The sequence below is a fragment of the Melanostigma gelatinosum genome (assembly GCF_949748355.1).
Source record: "Melanostigma gelatinosum genome assembly, chromosome: 6".
In the NCBI taxonomy this organism is placed as follows: Eukaryota; Metazoa; Chordata; class Actinopteri; order Perciformes; family Zoarcidae; genus Melanostigma; species Melanostigma gelatinosum.
The window spans coordinates 11855063-11870187 of record NC_136639.1 but is presented as its reverse complement, the minus strand read 5'-3'; the positions used below and the strand labels follow the sequence as shown (position 1 = coordinate 11870187).

The 15125-nt window shown below is 45.1% G+C and overlaps 1 protein-coding gene across 1 annotated transcript in view; it reads right to left on the bottom strand.

Annotated features, from left to right (window-relative positions):
* Positions 1 to 191: 191 nt before the first annotated feature.
* The window catches only part of LOC306778060 (tetratricopeptide repeat protein 28-like), a 106961-nt gene continuing 92027 nt past the window's right edge, over positions 192 to 15125 (bottom strand). The window contains exons 10-23 of the mRNA XM_079269418.1: positions 14867 to 14996; positions 14543 to 14761; positions 11936 to 12095; positions 10422 to 10562; positions 6994 to 7138; positions 6712 to 6891; positions 5980 to 6524; positions 5420 to 5667; positions 5190 to 5314; positions 4866 to 5097; positions 4576 to 4652; positions 2958 to 3087; positions 2729 to 2836; positions 192 to 2529 (exon numbers count right to left, since the gene is read on the bottom strand). Coding sequence (XP_079125544.1) covers positions 920 to 2529; positions 2729 to 2836; positions 2958 to 3087; positions 4576 to 4652; positions 4866 to 5097; positions 5190 to 5314; positions 5420 to 5667; positions 5980 to 6524; positions 6712 to 6891; positions 6994 to 7138; positions 10422 to 10562; positions 11936 to 12095; positions 14543 to 14761; positions 14867 to 14996 — 4050 coding nt within the window. The 3' untranslated portion in view covers positions 192 to 919. The remainder of the gene's footprint in view (positions 2530 to 2728; positions 2837 to 2957; positions 3088 to 4575; positions 4653 to 4865; positions 5098 to 5189; positions 5315 to 5419; positions 5668 to 5979; positions 6525 to 6711; positions 6892 to 6993; positions 7139 to 10421; positions 10563 to 11935; positions 12096 to 14542; positions 14762 to 14866; positions 14997 to 15125) is intronic.

The window sequence follows — 15125 nt, the reverse complement described above, 5'->3', positions numbered from 1 at the left end:
AACTGCCGCTGCATCAGTTCCTCATTCTGCCACTCACATTAGAGAAACAAAAGCAAAACTACCTTTGTGTGTCAGAAATATACGTTTGTTTTTAATGATCTTGCAAGCCCTCTTACGTTTCTTGGGACCCCTTGAGGGACAAGCGCTGTACTGTGATATCTGTCCTAAACTCAGAAATACAAGAATGAAAACATGATGTTCTTTTTTTATTGAAACGGTTTACTGATAAATGGCAGATGGTTGTCATGAAACTTCAAAATCATGGGCTAAAAAGGTCATACATGGTACTTAACATTGAATAGCAAGAGAATCCATGCTTCAGAGCAGACACTCAATTCACAAAGAAATCAGGCAAAATGCCCTTTTGATTTCAATAAAAAATATTAAATCTTTTTTCCCCCAGTCGATCCATCTTTACAAGGTACAGGTTTGTTCACTTTTTTTAATAATATAAAACGTTTAATACTGATTGTGAAACACTGGAATTAATTTACAAAACATAATTATAATAATTACTATAATATTAATAACAATAACAAACAACAATAACAATAACCATTAAATTTAAAAACAAAACAAATAGAATGGAGGAAATCAGTCATAGCTGTTGCATCTTGGCCCACACAAACAGCAAGGAAAAATACCAAATGGCATTTACATTTACCTGACACACAGTTACACACAAACACAGTATCAGGTCTTTGAGTATTTCTCATTGCCATTTACAGTGTTATGGGCACAAAGACAAGATTTTCTCTAAAGCATTCATGTGCCTCTTCAGCGTCGCACCCACTGACCAATCAAATCCTTCTCATTGTCAGTCAAGCTTGGCGGACCAATAGTGGCCCTCAAAAAGTGCCCTACTCGCACAGAATAGTAAATAATAGATAGATAAAAGTATAGGACTGTTTTAAATGTCTCAGCATTTAGAGGAAGGGAAAAATCTTCCAGGCGACAGGAACTTGTATCCATTCCCAGCAGGTAGTCGGATAGAACGAGCACCAGGACTACTGCTTGTGGAAATAGTAGGAGATGGGGCCACTTTCCTAGGGTTGGAGTAGTGGTGTCCATTGTTCTTGCTGCCCCTATCCAGTGATTGCAGCCCCAGCTCCCGCAGCTCCAGGCTGTCTTGGGTATCATTCGGAGAGCAACGGCGTGGTGAGAGGTTCAGAAGGCTCAGTACGTCTCTACTGGCAGAAGCAAAGGGTCCAGGACCACCGTGGACGGCTCGGACAGGACCTAGATGTTGCTGTTGCTGGGCTGCAGCATTAGCCCAAAAGGTCTTCAGATTGTGGATAGCTTGGACTTTTTCATCAATGACTCCTCTTCTCAGCCGGTCCAAGTCTGGCACATCAGTCGATGTAGAGCAGGCAGAGCCTGTAGAGGAGTACGACAGGGTGGGGGATGGAGCACTACCAGACGGGGACTGGTGACCAGAACTGGGAGACACATTACTCGGGGAACGAGAGATGTGGCCGCTGTATGGGGAGCTTGGGTACTTTAATCTAAACTGTGCATGGCTGTCCAGAGTGGGCGAAGGATGGCTGCCCTCCTTTTGGGAAGACTCAGAGATTGCAGGACTATTGTAGCCAGAGCTTATTTTCTGCAGCGAAGAGGAACGGGAGGGAGGTTTGGGCCTTGGGGAAGATTGAGCTCTGCCGCTAGCACTGCTGTTAGGACGGCTGAACGCACTAGTTTCAGAAGAACGGAAGGTGCTGCTCCGTGCTGAAGTTCCCCCAGCTGCTGCACCCTCTGGCCCAGCCCGCTGTAGACTACCTACAGCCCATAGATGGCTCTGAGTCTCCTCCAGAATCTTCTGGGCCAGCTCTTGAGGATCCAGAGGGACAATTTTCTCTTCCTGAGACTTGACAGTACTGTCCGTCTCGGTACTGGACTGGTCAGATTCACCTGTATCCGAGCTGCTCACCTTACCAACCTTCTGGAATGGTGAGTTTGGGCTGGCCACCAGACATGTTTTAACAGGGGACGTGGGGGTGCTGACACTGCCCCTTGACGATACTGATACAGTGTAGCCTCTCCCTGCTCCTGTGCTGGACCCACCAACGACCCCCCTGCCTCCACGGTGGTGGCGCTGGCTGTGGCCTGGTGGCAGGGGCAGAGAGTCACAGTGGCTTCCCAGAGGCTCGCTGCTGATAATGGAAAAGCCCTCATATTCCTCATCATCTCCCCGGGCTCCTGCCGCTACAGCAGCAGCTGCCCCATGAGGAGAGGAGCGACTACGGGGAACATGAGGGTGTTTGTGGATAGAGTAGTGTGTTGTGGCCCCACTGCGCTGCCGGTGACCTAGGAAATCACACTCCGACTTGGAAACAAAGCTCATGGAGGAGGCTACAGAACTTAGGCTATAGACAGAGATAGCATCTGATGCCTGATTGTCCAGGCAAGGAGGAGAGAAGGGAAGGCTTGAGTATCCCATGGGAAGGGGGTTGGACACAGACTGGGCTGAAGCTAGAGACTCGAGGGAAGATGAGCTATCCAGGCTCAGACGCTTGGGCAGTTCTGTGGAGTCTGAACAAAGAGAAAAGGAAGTGAAAAGAAATGTGACACCTGATGAAAACAACAGGATTGTAAAAACGGTTGAATATAAATTTTGGATGATTACAATGTACAGTCAAATGACTGAAAAAAATCTAAATTAAGAACATAAATGATATGATGAACATGAGCATAAACGATACAATGAACATGAGCATATGAGTATATTTACCAAATAGTGCCAGCAGAGACTGGAGAGCAAAGTGCAAGGTGCGGCGGTTGGCTAGCTTGCCTGTCTTCAGCGCCACTTCTTCTTGGCCCACCTCGCACAAGTCAAATCCTGCACAAACACACGAGGACAGCAGCTGTAACTTATAAAATTGCCAATGTGCAGTCCACGGGAGACATGAATGCATGCATGGTGTGTGGACAGTTTTTAAAATCGGTAACAGTTGACTCACCAAGAGCAGCCAGAAATTCATGGCATCCTGGCAGTCTCCACAGCTGCACACTGATGGACACCTGAATGGGCAGGAGGGAGAAATCCTGTTCTTTCTCTCCTGTCTGGAGTTGCACTAGCACCTGGTGGAGCTGGAGAAGAAGCGGGAGACGACAAAGAGGGAAAATAGCAGTGTAGTGGTTAGGAACGAGTACAAGAATAAAATGAACTGGTGAATTCTACTGGAGATGTGATTAGTGGGTAAAAAGAATTTGTGTGATCAAACAATTTCTATTTTATCAAGATATAAATCACCCAAGTACTAAGTTAAATAGTTCCATGTTTTCAAAGAACACTGCCTTTTCATCGATGTGGCAGCTACATGTTATTGTGGAACTACTGTAAACATATTTAGTGGAGTAGGTATGAATCTGTTTCTCCACACGTTTGAGCCCGACACTCGATTACTTCAGGGGGAAAAGAACACCTGCAGGGAAGCAGAGCTGAAAGGGTGTCAGCTTAATGAGGGTTTACAAGTGCCCTGGAGTCACGCTTGCATTTTTTGTTTCGGGATTACTTGGCCTGGGACAGAGCCACCTTTGTCAACATGACGTAATTGTGCAGAAAGTAGAAACATGCCTCGCCTGCTCACTTCATTCTTCATAATTGTGGGAGGTTTATTTCTACATCCCTTACTCCACCCTGAAACACTCTTGCTGACATGTAATGAACCAGGGTTGTAAATCCTTTGACACTCAAAATCCCTAGGATCTGACTGCAGGAACCACCAATGAAAACATTATGAACATTGTAAACGATTGCCCGGCTGAGCTCTATGCATGCATATGCTGAGTGGCATGAAAACAACAAAACTGATTGTCAAATTGCCATGCAGCTTCTATACGCAAGAAGGTGCATTTTAGTTGAGCAGGACAGAAAAGAGAGTGGAGCAAAAAGGGTAGAACGGGATGGAGTGGAGGTAGTGAAGCCACACTTACCATTGCCACCATATTTTTAACAGCCTTCAGACAGCACGTTAGAGGCAGGGGAGAGAAAATAGGCTTTTTAATTGCATGCATAATGGACTTTCACAAAGGGCACAAGGGATCAGGTCAACAGGAAGAATAACAGCAACAAGTAACAGAGGTGTTTAATAGTTTTATGCAAGAATTGGCAATATGAGGCAGCAAAAACGAATCACCAACTAACTGGATCTTCTTACTTAAGCATGCGATAGCCACATGTTACACATTAAGAGGGATAAAGGCATACGATTAATTCTTTGGTGTCACAAGCTTGGGTGCAAGAGAACAGGACTCGGATTGTAGTTCAGACTTTGTTGTTGCAGTACTGTTGCAGTACTGTTGCAGTACTGCAGTACCAGTGCTGCATTTCAAAGCAGATTAAAGCTGCAGCTTGAGTTGCTGGTGCGTTAGCGTGTGTTCACGCAACACAATTGTCAAGTTACACGATGGCATACCCCCGATAAAAGTGTCACAGAAAATGAGAGGGACTGTCTCAATAGAGCTTAACACTGAATAATAGCAATGGTGTTTGTCGTTTGAGCCAAAGACCAATTTCTATCTCGAGCATTCGATTTAAGAATCCAGTTGCATTTGCTCAGAGCTGCAGGGGCCTACCCGATTGATGAGCTGCTCTGCTGCCTCTGAAGCTGTGATGAGTTTGCACAAAGCCTGGAGAGCTGGCGGCGGCAGACCTGAGGGATGGGATCAAAGGAACTTCCTCATTATTTATACACAAGGCACACTCTTTACACTCCAAACTACATCTAAACAGGTGATCCATGGAGTAATAGGAAATGTTACAAACACAGAGGCGAGAACTTTGTGGAAAACGCTGTTAAAAATGATCATACAAAACACATAATCGCCAATGAAGTAAAACACCAGACAGATTCTCAAGTGCATACCCAGTAGCGATTGCAAAGTGGTGCTGCACTGCTGAAGTCTGTCTCCCGGATCAGCAGTGGGAAAGAAGACCGCACAAGGCATACCGGTGCCCACAGAGTCGAGACGGAAGCCCACAGCTGTCAACAGGGCCTGCCAGCCAGGGACACCCCCCACCTTGTTCTCCACACTTTGCTGGGATGTGTACATGGAGTTACGCTGGCCGTTCTGTATCCTCTGAAGAGACTTCTCCACCTGCAAGTATGAGTGAAGCGCGGCATAAGTATTTTTGGTTGTGATATGTTGTACAGTAAGCAAGTCGTTGTGTGTGAGTGTCCATGTCCTACCAGGTGGAGTAAAACTCTTAGAGCATCACGCGCTCGATCGGGATACTGTAGAATCTCTGCCAAAGCTTGGCCAATGAGGGAAGATGGGCTGTTTAGCTTCACATCATTGCCAATCAGAATATATCCTGAACAAAAAAAAAAAATGCATTAAATAGAACTCCATTACAGGGTCATCTCTTTTTATTAACGAGAATGTGGAATCGACACAAAAAGTGATTGACATCTCTAACCTGCCCAGTTGGAGGGGTGCGAGTACTGCTTGCTGCTCTGGACAGTCTTCATGGCATCTGCCAGTGCTGCACTAGCCTTGGTCCCGTTAAGCAGGGCAGTGTAGAAGGCATGGATAAAAACTTTGGAGGCTGCGACAGGGACAGGCCACAAGGACACGAGGGCACACTGAGCCCCAGCAGCCAGGAAGGCCCTGGTCAATCCCACAACACCATCTGCTGTCACTTTGCTGCTGGACTCCTGGTACGACCTGTAGCCAAAATGACACAAGCATATAATAGAATTAGAAAGCTATAACATATTTAACAGCACAACATTTCAAGCCTTATTTGCTTTTATTGTCTAGGCTATGCTATCCCATTCTCATTAGTAACATTACAATCTCTGTTTTAGTACCGTACTGAATATATAATGCGTTTATGTGCGTAAATCAAACCTCAATTCACATCTACAGCGTGACTAATTTGATCATAGTTTTGGACATGAAATAACAAATGACTGCCATAAAACTTTGAAAATGTAAATGAACTGTCAGGACATAACCCTTAACCAACCAACCTACCCAAGCACCACCAGCTTGACAGGCAACCTCAGGTCCAATATATCTGCAGCTGTGAGCAGGAACTCCTGCAGCGGCGGACTGTCACAGATGCTCTCCACGTCGCTGCTGTCATCCTGCATGTGGAGAGACTCTGGGATGGTATAGCCACTTCCCATGGAGCCCTTCCTGCCTCGACCACTACTGCCTCTCCACCCACCTGCCCCTCTCCCCACTGTTCCCCCTCCCACACTGGCACTTGCCCCACCGGGCACGCTCTCAGGGTTTGGGGTGAGCACCAGAGCCGCCAATTTCCAGGAAATGTGGGTGGCAAAGTGGGCACACTCGGCCTGTGTGAGGGCACTCATCACCCTTTCCTTGGTGGCAGCAGAGCCGGCCAGTGGTTGACAGCCTAGCAGTTCAGCCACCATTAGGGCTTCCTCCTCTGCAGAGGGCATGGGTCCCCACAGCCAGCGGTCCATCACAGGTGAGGGCAGTCTAGGGTTCCCCACCACTGCTGCCATTGAGACACCGCCACATGGAGCCGGTCCGGGGCGCCGGGAGTGAGCCTTGGAGCACAAGAACAAAGGTTACATTCTACATTTTTGCAATCTAAGGACAGCAGATCAGTAAAATGACTTCATAGGATCCTGAAAAAGTAGAATTTGTGGGCAAGCAAGTCCTCGTTGGTTTTATATAGGAGTTTCAAATACAAGTATTGCAACATTATTCTGTCATCTGAAAGAGAAGGTCAACCTTTGCACTGGATCCAAGGCCATGGATGGAGGGAACAGCAATGAGGCTGAAGCGCTCATACAGGTATTCATTAGAAGAGCTTCCTTTGAGAAGTGCGAAGGGAATGAGGTACAGTTCTCCCTCCAGCACCATCACCAGTTGTCTGTGTCTGCCAACTGGCCCACTCGAGTGCATCAAGCCCTGTGAGACAAAAGGATTAGCATGAAAATATTCATATTTGCATTTTCTTTGATACAGAACTACATCAACAGGCAGGCAATGGCCCACAGAGGTAGCACTCACCCCCTCCATAGGTGCAATGAGCAAATCATAAAGTGCCCGCAGTGGAGGCTTCCCGAGGTTGCTGGAGCGACGAGGCAGGGAAGAGTTACCATCTTTGGCAGGTGACATGGTGTTACTGAACAGGCTGGTCATACTCTGGCAACTCCTGCACAAACACAACACAAAGTAATGCTGTTGACCCAAGGCAGTTTGCCACATCATGCATTCACAGTAAGCTACAGTAAGTGCACATTTAGCCTCTGCAACCTTATGCTCAACAGAAGGTTTGGAATTGAAAATACTGTATGATATTTTGAGTCTCCATTAGAATAAATGTAAAGTCTGTGATAAGACTATACCATTTTTAAAATCGATGTAAAGGCCCAGCATGAAGGCAGGGGTTTCATCATGTATCAAGTCCTTCAACATCAAACCATCCTGCTGCAATCACTGAGCTTTGCATACGAGTTGGGAACGTGGCTGACAAGCTCCGTGTCTGACTTACTGCATATTGTTACACCAGATACGGCTCAGGCAAGTCGCAAACTCAGCCACTGTAGTTCCTGTGAGTTTGACTTGTGGCACTACAAAGCTGCAGCAGAAGAGAGTGATCCAACACTCTCCATCACAGAGGAGGTTAAAAGAAAGATATCGTCTTTCTTTTTCTAACATGCTCACTGTCAGATCTAAAGCACACTGAGTACAATGCAGATGAAGGCAGACCACACTGCATTGTGATGTCCTGTAATCCCTCTCTGAACAAATCATATATTATTCCTCTTGACATGAAGCAACACTCAATCATATCCTACTGAGGATATAATGTCAATATGAAGAGCTCCACTAGATGGCAGTATTGCACCGTGGTAGTCTAGTGCTTACAGAACCACGAAGGAGCAATCTTGCCACAATCCCCACTAGAGGAGGCGGAGAGCAGGGCTCATCCCATCTTTACTCGACACACAATCAAAACTCAAGAGTGTCCAGCTGATGTAAGATGAGATTGTGAGTGTCTTCAATGCACTGCCAATGAGTATTTTGCAGTACTAACAGAAAGTAAGGTCACAGCCCTGTATGTTTGAGGCATGTCAGCTGTTTTGACGGGGGTGGCAGCTCCCTGCTCAGGCAGAGATGCACAACATACTGCGAACTGTGCTAATGGTGGCCGTGGGGTTAAAAGCCTTTGGTGCTGTAGACACACAGGGTCGAGTTTTATGGCCACGCTTGTCCCTACTCTCCATCTGTTCCACCAGCCAGCGTTTCCTCCAGGCCCCAGCCAACAGACATCTATCCTGCCCTTCTGGTAGCCCCTGGCCACTGGCTTCCCTCCAGCCTCCCAACACTCTGTCTCTCTCCCAGGCCTTGGCATGAGCCTCCCTGGGGAAAGCAAACAATCGTTTGTTAACCTGACAGGAAGAATGAGAGAGGAGGCAAGAGATAAGCCAAGAGAAGGTGAGTGTCAAGTGTAGAGGAAGACAACGTAAAAGAAAAGACTAAGAGAGGCGAGGATTGCGGTCAGTGGCGGCCTATTTCGGGCTACAGTTGAAACACATGCCTTCAAGTGTGATCTGAGTGGCGGTACAAGGGTGGACAAGTTAGCCTCTATTACACACACATTGAGATTTTTATACTGATCCAATTTCAATTTGATGCAGAAATCCTGCTTAATCAGTGCTTACTGCTTCTCTACTGACAACTTCATCAAGATCTTCAAACCATCTTTTTATGCTATCATGTGAAGATAAAACATATTTAATCACAGACGGGGATTAGACACATGAGACTTTTATTATCACCTTCCCATAGATATTTCCCAGATCTAATCTTTCCCAGCTCCCTGGTAAAGATTAGATCTCCGTGTTAAAATAGAGCAATCAATGATAACACAATGAAGACATCACACCATGAAGCACTGATCTTTTAATATGGGTATATTGTTCTTGTATTTTGATTTAAATGTTATTTAATTTCAGTTCATTATATTTTTCTCCTTTCTCGTAATTATGAGTAATTGTGGAAATATTGAGGTATTCATACCAGTAATAGCCTAAATCTTAACATGAGGGAAAATTGTCAGGGGAAGTGAAGTCAAAGAGAGGCCTAGAAAAGCACATACATGTACATTATCTGACATGAAACCCCAGGATAGATGACTTGAAATGACAATGAGGTTCTCTTCATTTTCTCTTGCTTTAACATTGTGATAGTCGATCGGCTCCTAAGCACGAGGAGCTTTATAATTCAGAGTTTTTGAGGCCTAAAAGAATGAGCGAATCATTACCGGCAGCCCATTAAAGGGGCTTAATGAGCACAGAGACTCAATTAAAGCTGGAATTACCCTCTCATCAAAGAGCAGCTCAACTGTGGACGAGGACAGGGAAATGTGACCCAGACACACACATATATGCACGCACATGCACACACTCTATTGACATACATAACCAGTCAGCACAAAGTAAATGAATACTTTGCTTCGTATCGTTAAATAATACTCTGAGCCACTGGCAGACTCACTGAAATACCCCGTCGCAAATCTGTCACAAACAAACACAGACAGGGCAAACATCTTAAAACCACATCGGTGTCTGTGTCTAGTGCAGGCATGCACACAAAACAAGGCCCCATCAGAGTAGGCAGCTGACAAAGGTTTTAGCAGCATGGCTCTACTCGGTCTATTTAATAACGAGGATTTACGTGCTGCCTCTGTGGTGGCTAAACAATGGAGAAAAGACTCCTTTCATAGATGAGCCACAATACCCATGAATCTCCTTACCCAAGCAGATATTTGTAATCATTTTTTTGTGTCGGAACGTCCAGGGGTCTCATTTATAAAACAGTGCATAGGATCCCCACTAAATGTTTGCGTATGTTCAAAGGAGGAAATGCACGTACGCCAAAACATATTCAGATTCATAAAACCTTGCGTGTGGCTGCCAGTGAGCTATTTCCTTTTATAAATCCAAAATCAACGCTAGTTGACGGTATTTTACACACAGCTGACCACGAGAGTCGGTAGTTCGGGCTCTCCTTTGTGCTCCGGGGTGCAGACAGCGCTGATAAAATATTCAGCAAAATTTGATTAGAGGTTTAAGCTGGTTTATATTTTTTAGAATTGAAATGTGCTAACAGTCATCTACACTAGTACAAGCATAAATAACACTGCTGGTTTGACTGTTAATGGTAAAGAGAATATATAAGTGCAAAATAACGTGTCATATGAAGTGAAATTAAATGTGAATTGAATTTCTACAGTCTGGCTTCAATTCACCACCAAATCTGTGTCGCCAATTTCCCGTGTCTCCAAAATGTTCGTACGCATGGGTCAGAGTTTGTTGTTATAGATCACAACGTTTGCGTAGGAAGTGGCGAACGCCTCTTTCAGCCACCGTTTTTTGTGCTTACGCAACTGTTATAAATGAGACCCCAGGTGATTTGTAAAAATCTCCTACCTGTTGAACAGGTTGTTTCTGGACACCATGCGAAGGAAGCCTGTTGGATCAGTAACGGAGTTAAGCTTGTTGTTGAGCTCCTCAAATTGTTGGTCCAACAAATCTCCCGCCTCACTCTCTGTCTCACTGCTCGAACACCCTCTGAAAGAAAGAGAGGGAGAGAGATGGAGTGAGAGACTTGTACAGCTGCTGAAATGTTGGCAAGAAAAAGGCACTTTAGCAAAGTAGACAATACCCAGACTTACATTGTTCCTCTGCGGATAAGTCAACTACACACACTCCTGATCCGCCACAAACACACACTGTTCATCCCACACACACTTGGCCTAATTTCCCAGGCTTGGTCCAACACCCTGATGGTAAGCAGAGTGAAATCCTTTCATTATGATGCTGGTGATGCTGAACCAGTCAGTGGGGATTCATTCACCCAGGGTGTACATACTGACAGACCTTTGGGGACTCAAGAAATGTTGGATGTAGAATACAAATTCAGTTTTGAAAGAAAAATCGATTTGTTGAAACACAAGATGTCTAGCTGTCACAAGGGCTGCATCCTCCCCTCCTCTCTACACTATCCTTTCTTTGAAACGCATATGCTCTCCCCCCATTCTTCTCCATCCCCTTCATTTTCTCTCTCCACTCATTTCAGAGTGCTGCTTCCCTTTCTCTGCACTCTGAAGAATGAATGGGCTGGTAAGTGGTGCCATATTGTGCCCATCCAGGCGCAGTGGTGTGTGCGCTTCCCTTTGGGGTAGTAAATGAGCTGGTAATGGGGCAGGAGGGCTGGCACTGGGCGGACCAGCTGGCCTCTATGGATCAAACACCAACTAGAGAACGAAGCCAACGTCAAATGTGGTGTAGACACATGTGTCATGTCAATGGGTGATTTTAGCTGTCGATACATCTCAGGGCTGCAGTCCCTGTTGTCTGTTCTGGTCTTTAACCACCAGCCTTTGCTTCTTTGAATTCTACTCCATCGATTTCACCACTGCATCTCCACCGTCTTCTAATTCTTCCTTATATTGTCAGGGAACCCCATTCTCCAGTCCTGTACTTGTCAGGTTCGATATTTCTTTGGTAGGTCCAATAGTCTGGCTATAGAGCCATTATTCCGTCTCATTTATCCCCACTGGCGAGTACTTTAGGAAGGTAGTGGAGGCCTGTCATCACATGGTGCAATGGGGCAGAATAACACTCTTTTAAACACACACACACTCACACACACACACACCTTCTGAATGATAAAATAACCCCTCATCAGACATCTCCACGGATAAAAGTGCTCAAAAAGCACTTGTTGATCAAAGAATGTGATCTGCACTGCCTTTCTTTCATTTTTTTTATTAATGGGTTTTATTAATGGGTTATTTAAATCAGCGATAGCGGCAAAATTGAATGTTTTATATTTAGATTAGATCCCAACAACAGTGTTGGGCGAACATTCTAGCAATTACTCCTTTATGAGTATGTTATGATATGGATAATGAGCATTTTGACAGCTGTGCACATTTTACCTGCTGTAATAAGACTCTACTCCCAGAGCCTCACGGGCACTGGCAATGTGCTGCTCCAATGAAGAGCCGCTGACCACCCCACCGACGCTTCCCTCCTGGAAGTCTGACCCTCCTTCCGATATGCCCTCGCCCAGGTACACCTCATGGAACTTCAGGATGCCTGCGGAGAGACGAGGGAGGGCAAACATGAATGGCTGCTTTAAGGTGTTCACAAAGTAAAAAGTTTAAAAAAAGAAGGAAAAAAATGGAACACCGTCTTTTTTTAAAAACGTATACATGTGCATTACTCGCTCATGACAGGAGGGAATATTGGATGGTTTCAACTGAAAGCTGTGCGTGAGGCCACATGCAGTAGTGCATCTGTTGAGCAAAATAAATAAAACAAATAACGTTCAATAAAAGATAAGAGTAGGCTGCCTGTGCCATCTGCTGCCCGCCATGAGAGCTCAGCTGAGTTTCAAGCATCAGAGCCGGGCGGGGAAGAGCACACTAGGAGCTGTGCCTGTGTATGTGTGTGTGTGTGGGCGTGTCAGTGCTGTATAAGTGGACGTGCTTGCATGCATATTTTGTATTAAATGCATCGAATGAACAGTATATGTGATTCAGGTCGATGAAATATGACAGAATGTACACTACTGAAGGAATTAGAACCATAGTAGCTCTTTATTGACTGCAGACTCTTTGGAGCAGGCCATGTTTGTGTGCCAGCTGGATGCCAGGGAACGCCAGGAAGTGACAGACAGGTGATTAGTGAGCAAGTGGTTCCCTCTTAGCCTGGGGTAATATTCAACACTTTGAAGATCCTTCACTGGTCCCTGTAGTGTTCCTCCCTATCCATATGACTGGTGCTGGGGGTCAAGTTCATCGGTTTGCCTGGAAGCTGTATTTCATCAAATATTCAGGCTTGGTGGCATGGGACATGGGCCACGACTCTCATTTAAGCTATTTGCAGCTGAGAGCAGAAGAGAGCCAGAGAACAGCTCACAGTGTGGCAGGTAGAGGGGTCGTGTCACATGCACTTTAGTTCACCTGCAGCTTTGCCTATTCTCTCTGGAACTGCAATTTCACAAGTCATGAAAGCAAGCTGCATCTTAATCCCTCTGCCTGTGTTGTTACTCAGTTTGTCAACAAAAGAGATCGAATTTGAGAAGTATACAAAGAAGGGCATAAGCAATACCGCAAGAAAATCAGAATAAAAGCAGAGAAAGAAACAAAAACAAAGGAGACAGGATGAAAAGAGACAGAGAAATGATGTGTTGTCATGGTGCAACAGCTAAGTGCTTTCCTGTTGGCATGTGCGAAGATGTTGCCGATGTTGTTTGGCTGTGTCGCTTTCAATATGCATGGTTCATTGGCAGATGTCTTCCGGGGTGAGAGGCAAAGCAGGGGGCAAATCCTAACAGCAGAGTGGCAGGTGGCACTGCCGCTTGGTGTTAAAGCTGGCCTTCTTACCCCTGCAGCTGAAAACAAGCTACAGCAGGGGTCTCAAACTCATTTTCACTCCGGGCCACATCAGCATCATGGTCGCCCACAAAGGGCCGGTTGTAAATGTCACTACTCGTAACATATTGTTAAATAACTCTCTGCATTCACAGTTTAAAGTCGTCTTCAATGTACTCACAATACATTTCCATGTTAAATGTACAGTAACCAGCCAAAGAGCTGCTTCTATGACTGTTTCAGTATCTCATAATTTTGACTTTCAATCTCATAATTTTGACTTTATAATCTCATACTTTTGATTTTCAATCTCAGAATTTTGACTTTCTATCATAGTTATGACTTTCTATCTCATAACTTCGACTTTCTATCTCATAATTTCGAAGATGGGGATTTTTTATGATCAAGTCTAACTTAAAAAGAAAAAAATATATATATATATGTAACTTTTTTTTTTGCTGGCGGATTCGCGGGCCACATAAAATTACGTAGCGGGCCGGATTCGGCCCGCGGGCCGGGAGTTTGAGACCCCTGAGCTACAGCCTCAAGGCCTTTTATCCGCTTTGATTAGAACAAGCAAGTGTGTGCGTTTATTTTTGTGTACATGCTTTCACCTGTGTAGCCGTTATAGCTTTAAACTATGTACAAGAAAGCTGTTTCAGTACAGACAGAAGAGATCTGAGATATTTATGTCCATTTGCAGTGTGTGTCCATCCCTAAAATGACATGGCATTTGATTGCTTTAGCATATAGAATTCACCAAAGAACTATTGTTTTTGGACATGTCAATGCATGTATTACAAAAGTAGATGCTCGGTGCAATATTTCAAAGGAACAACTTTGGAAGAGAAATAGTTACAAAATTGCAGAAAAAGCCTGCGGCTTAAATGTGTCGAAAAAAGGACTGTGAGCAAAAACAAGAAGATTCAGGAGTTATTGGCTAAAGTGTGTCACCATATAACCAGCAGGTACATTTTATTTTACCCGAGTAAAAGGGGGAAATTTGAAACCTACTCACTAAATTTCATTGTTCAGATGGTGCCTGACACCAGAGAGAACAACAGAAAACATTAACAAGAAGACAGACAGACATGATAGGATTTCAACACCACAATAAAATCAATTTGGAATGAGAGCAGTAGCCCAAAGTAGAAAGTCAGTTCTTACCTGCTCCTGGAGCCAGTAGCCAGCTGTACAGGTAGCCAGCAGCCATGGAGAAATAAAGCACCAAGGCCCTCTGGCTGTTGACGGTGTCCAAGATGTGCTCCACTGTTACTGGGGTGTAGGGATCTGATTCCTGCTGGCCTGTCTGCCGCTCCACCAAGAGGTCAGCAAAGGCTCGTGTACGACCCCGCTCTGCCACTGCCAGAGCCTCGTCATGGTGACCTGTATGTATCCGGAGTTCAATACTCATTAATGAGTAAAGGCTAAAACCTAAACTTCCAACAAATTGAAGGAGTGAGGCTATGAGAAGTGTCTATAAGGGCATACCTAGGCTGACAAGGACCCTTTGGAGTGCCTGGTAGCAGGAGGTTTGCAGATCAAACAAGGAGAGTTTATAGTCTGTGCTGTGCTGGGCATCATGGCGGATGGTCTCAAACAGTGCAGAAGCCCGGTAGAACTGAGGATAAACAACAACACACTGTTTCCAAATATTCCTGGCTTGTTCCTTTAAAAAGTACAACTGTACGATCACTCTTTGACTCATGTCTGATTCTCGAGGGAAACATCACTGCCTGTTTTATAGGTT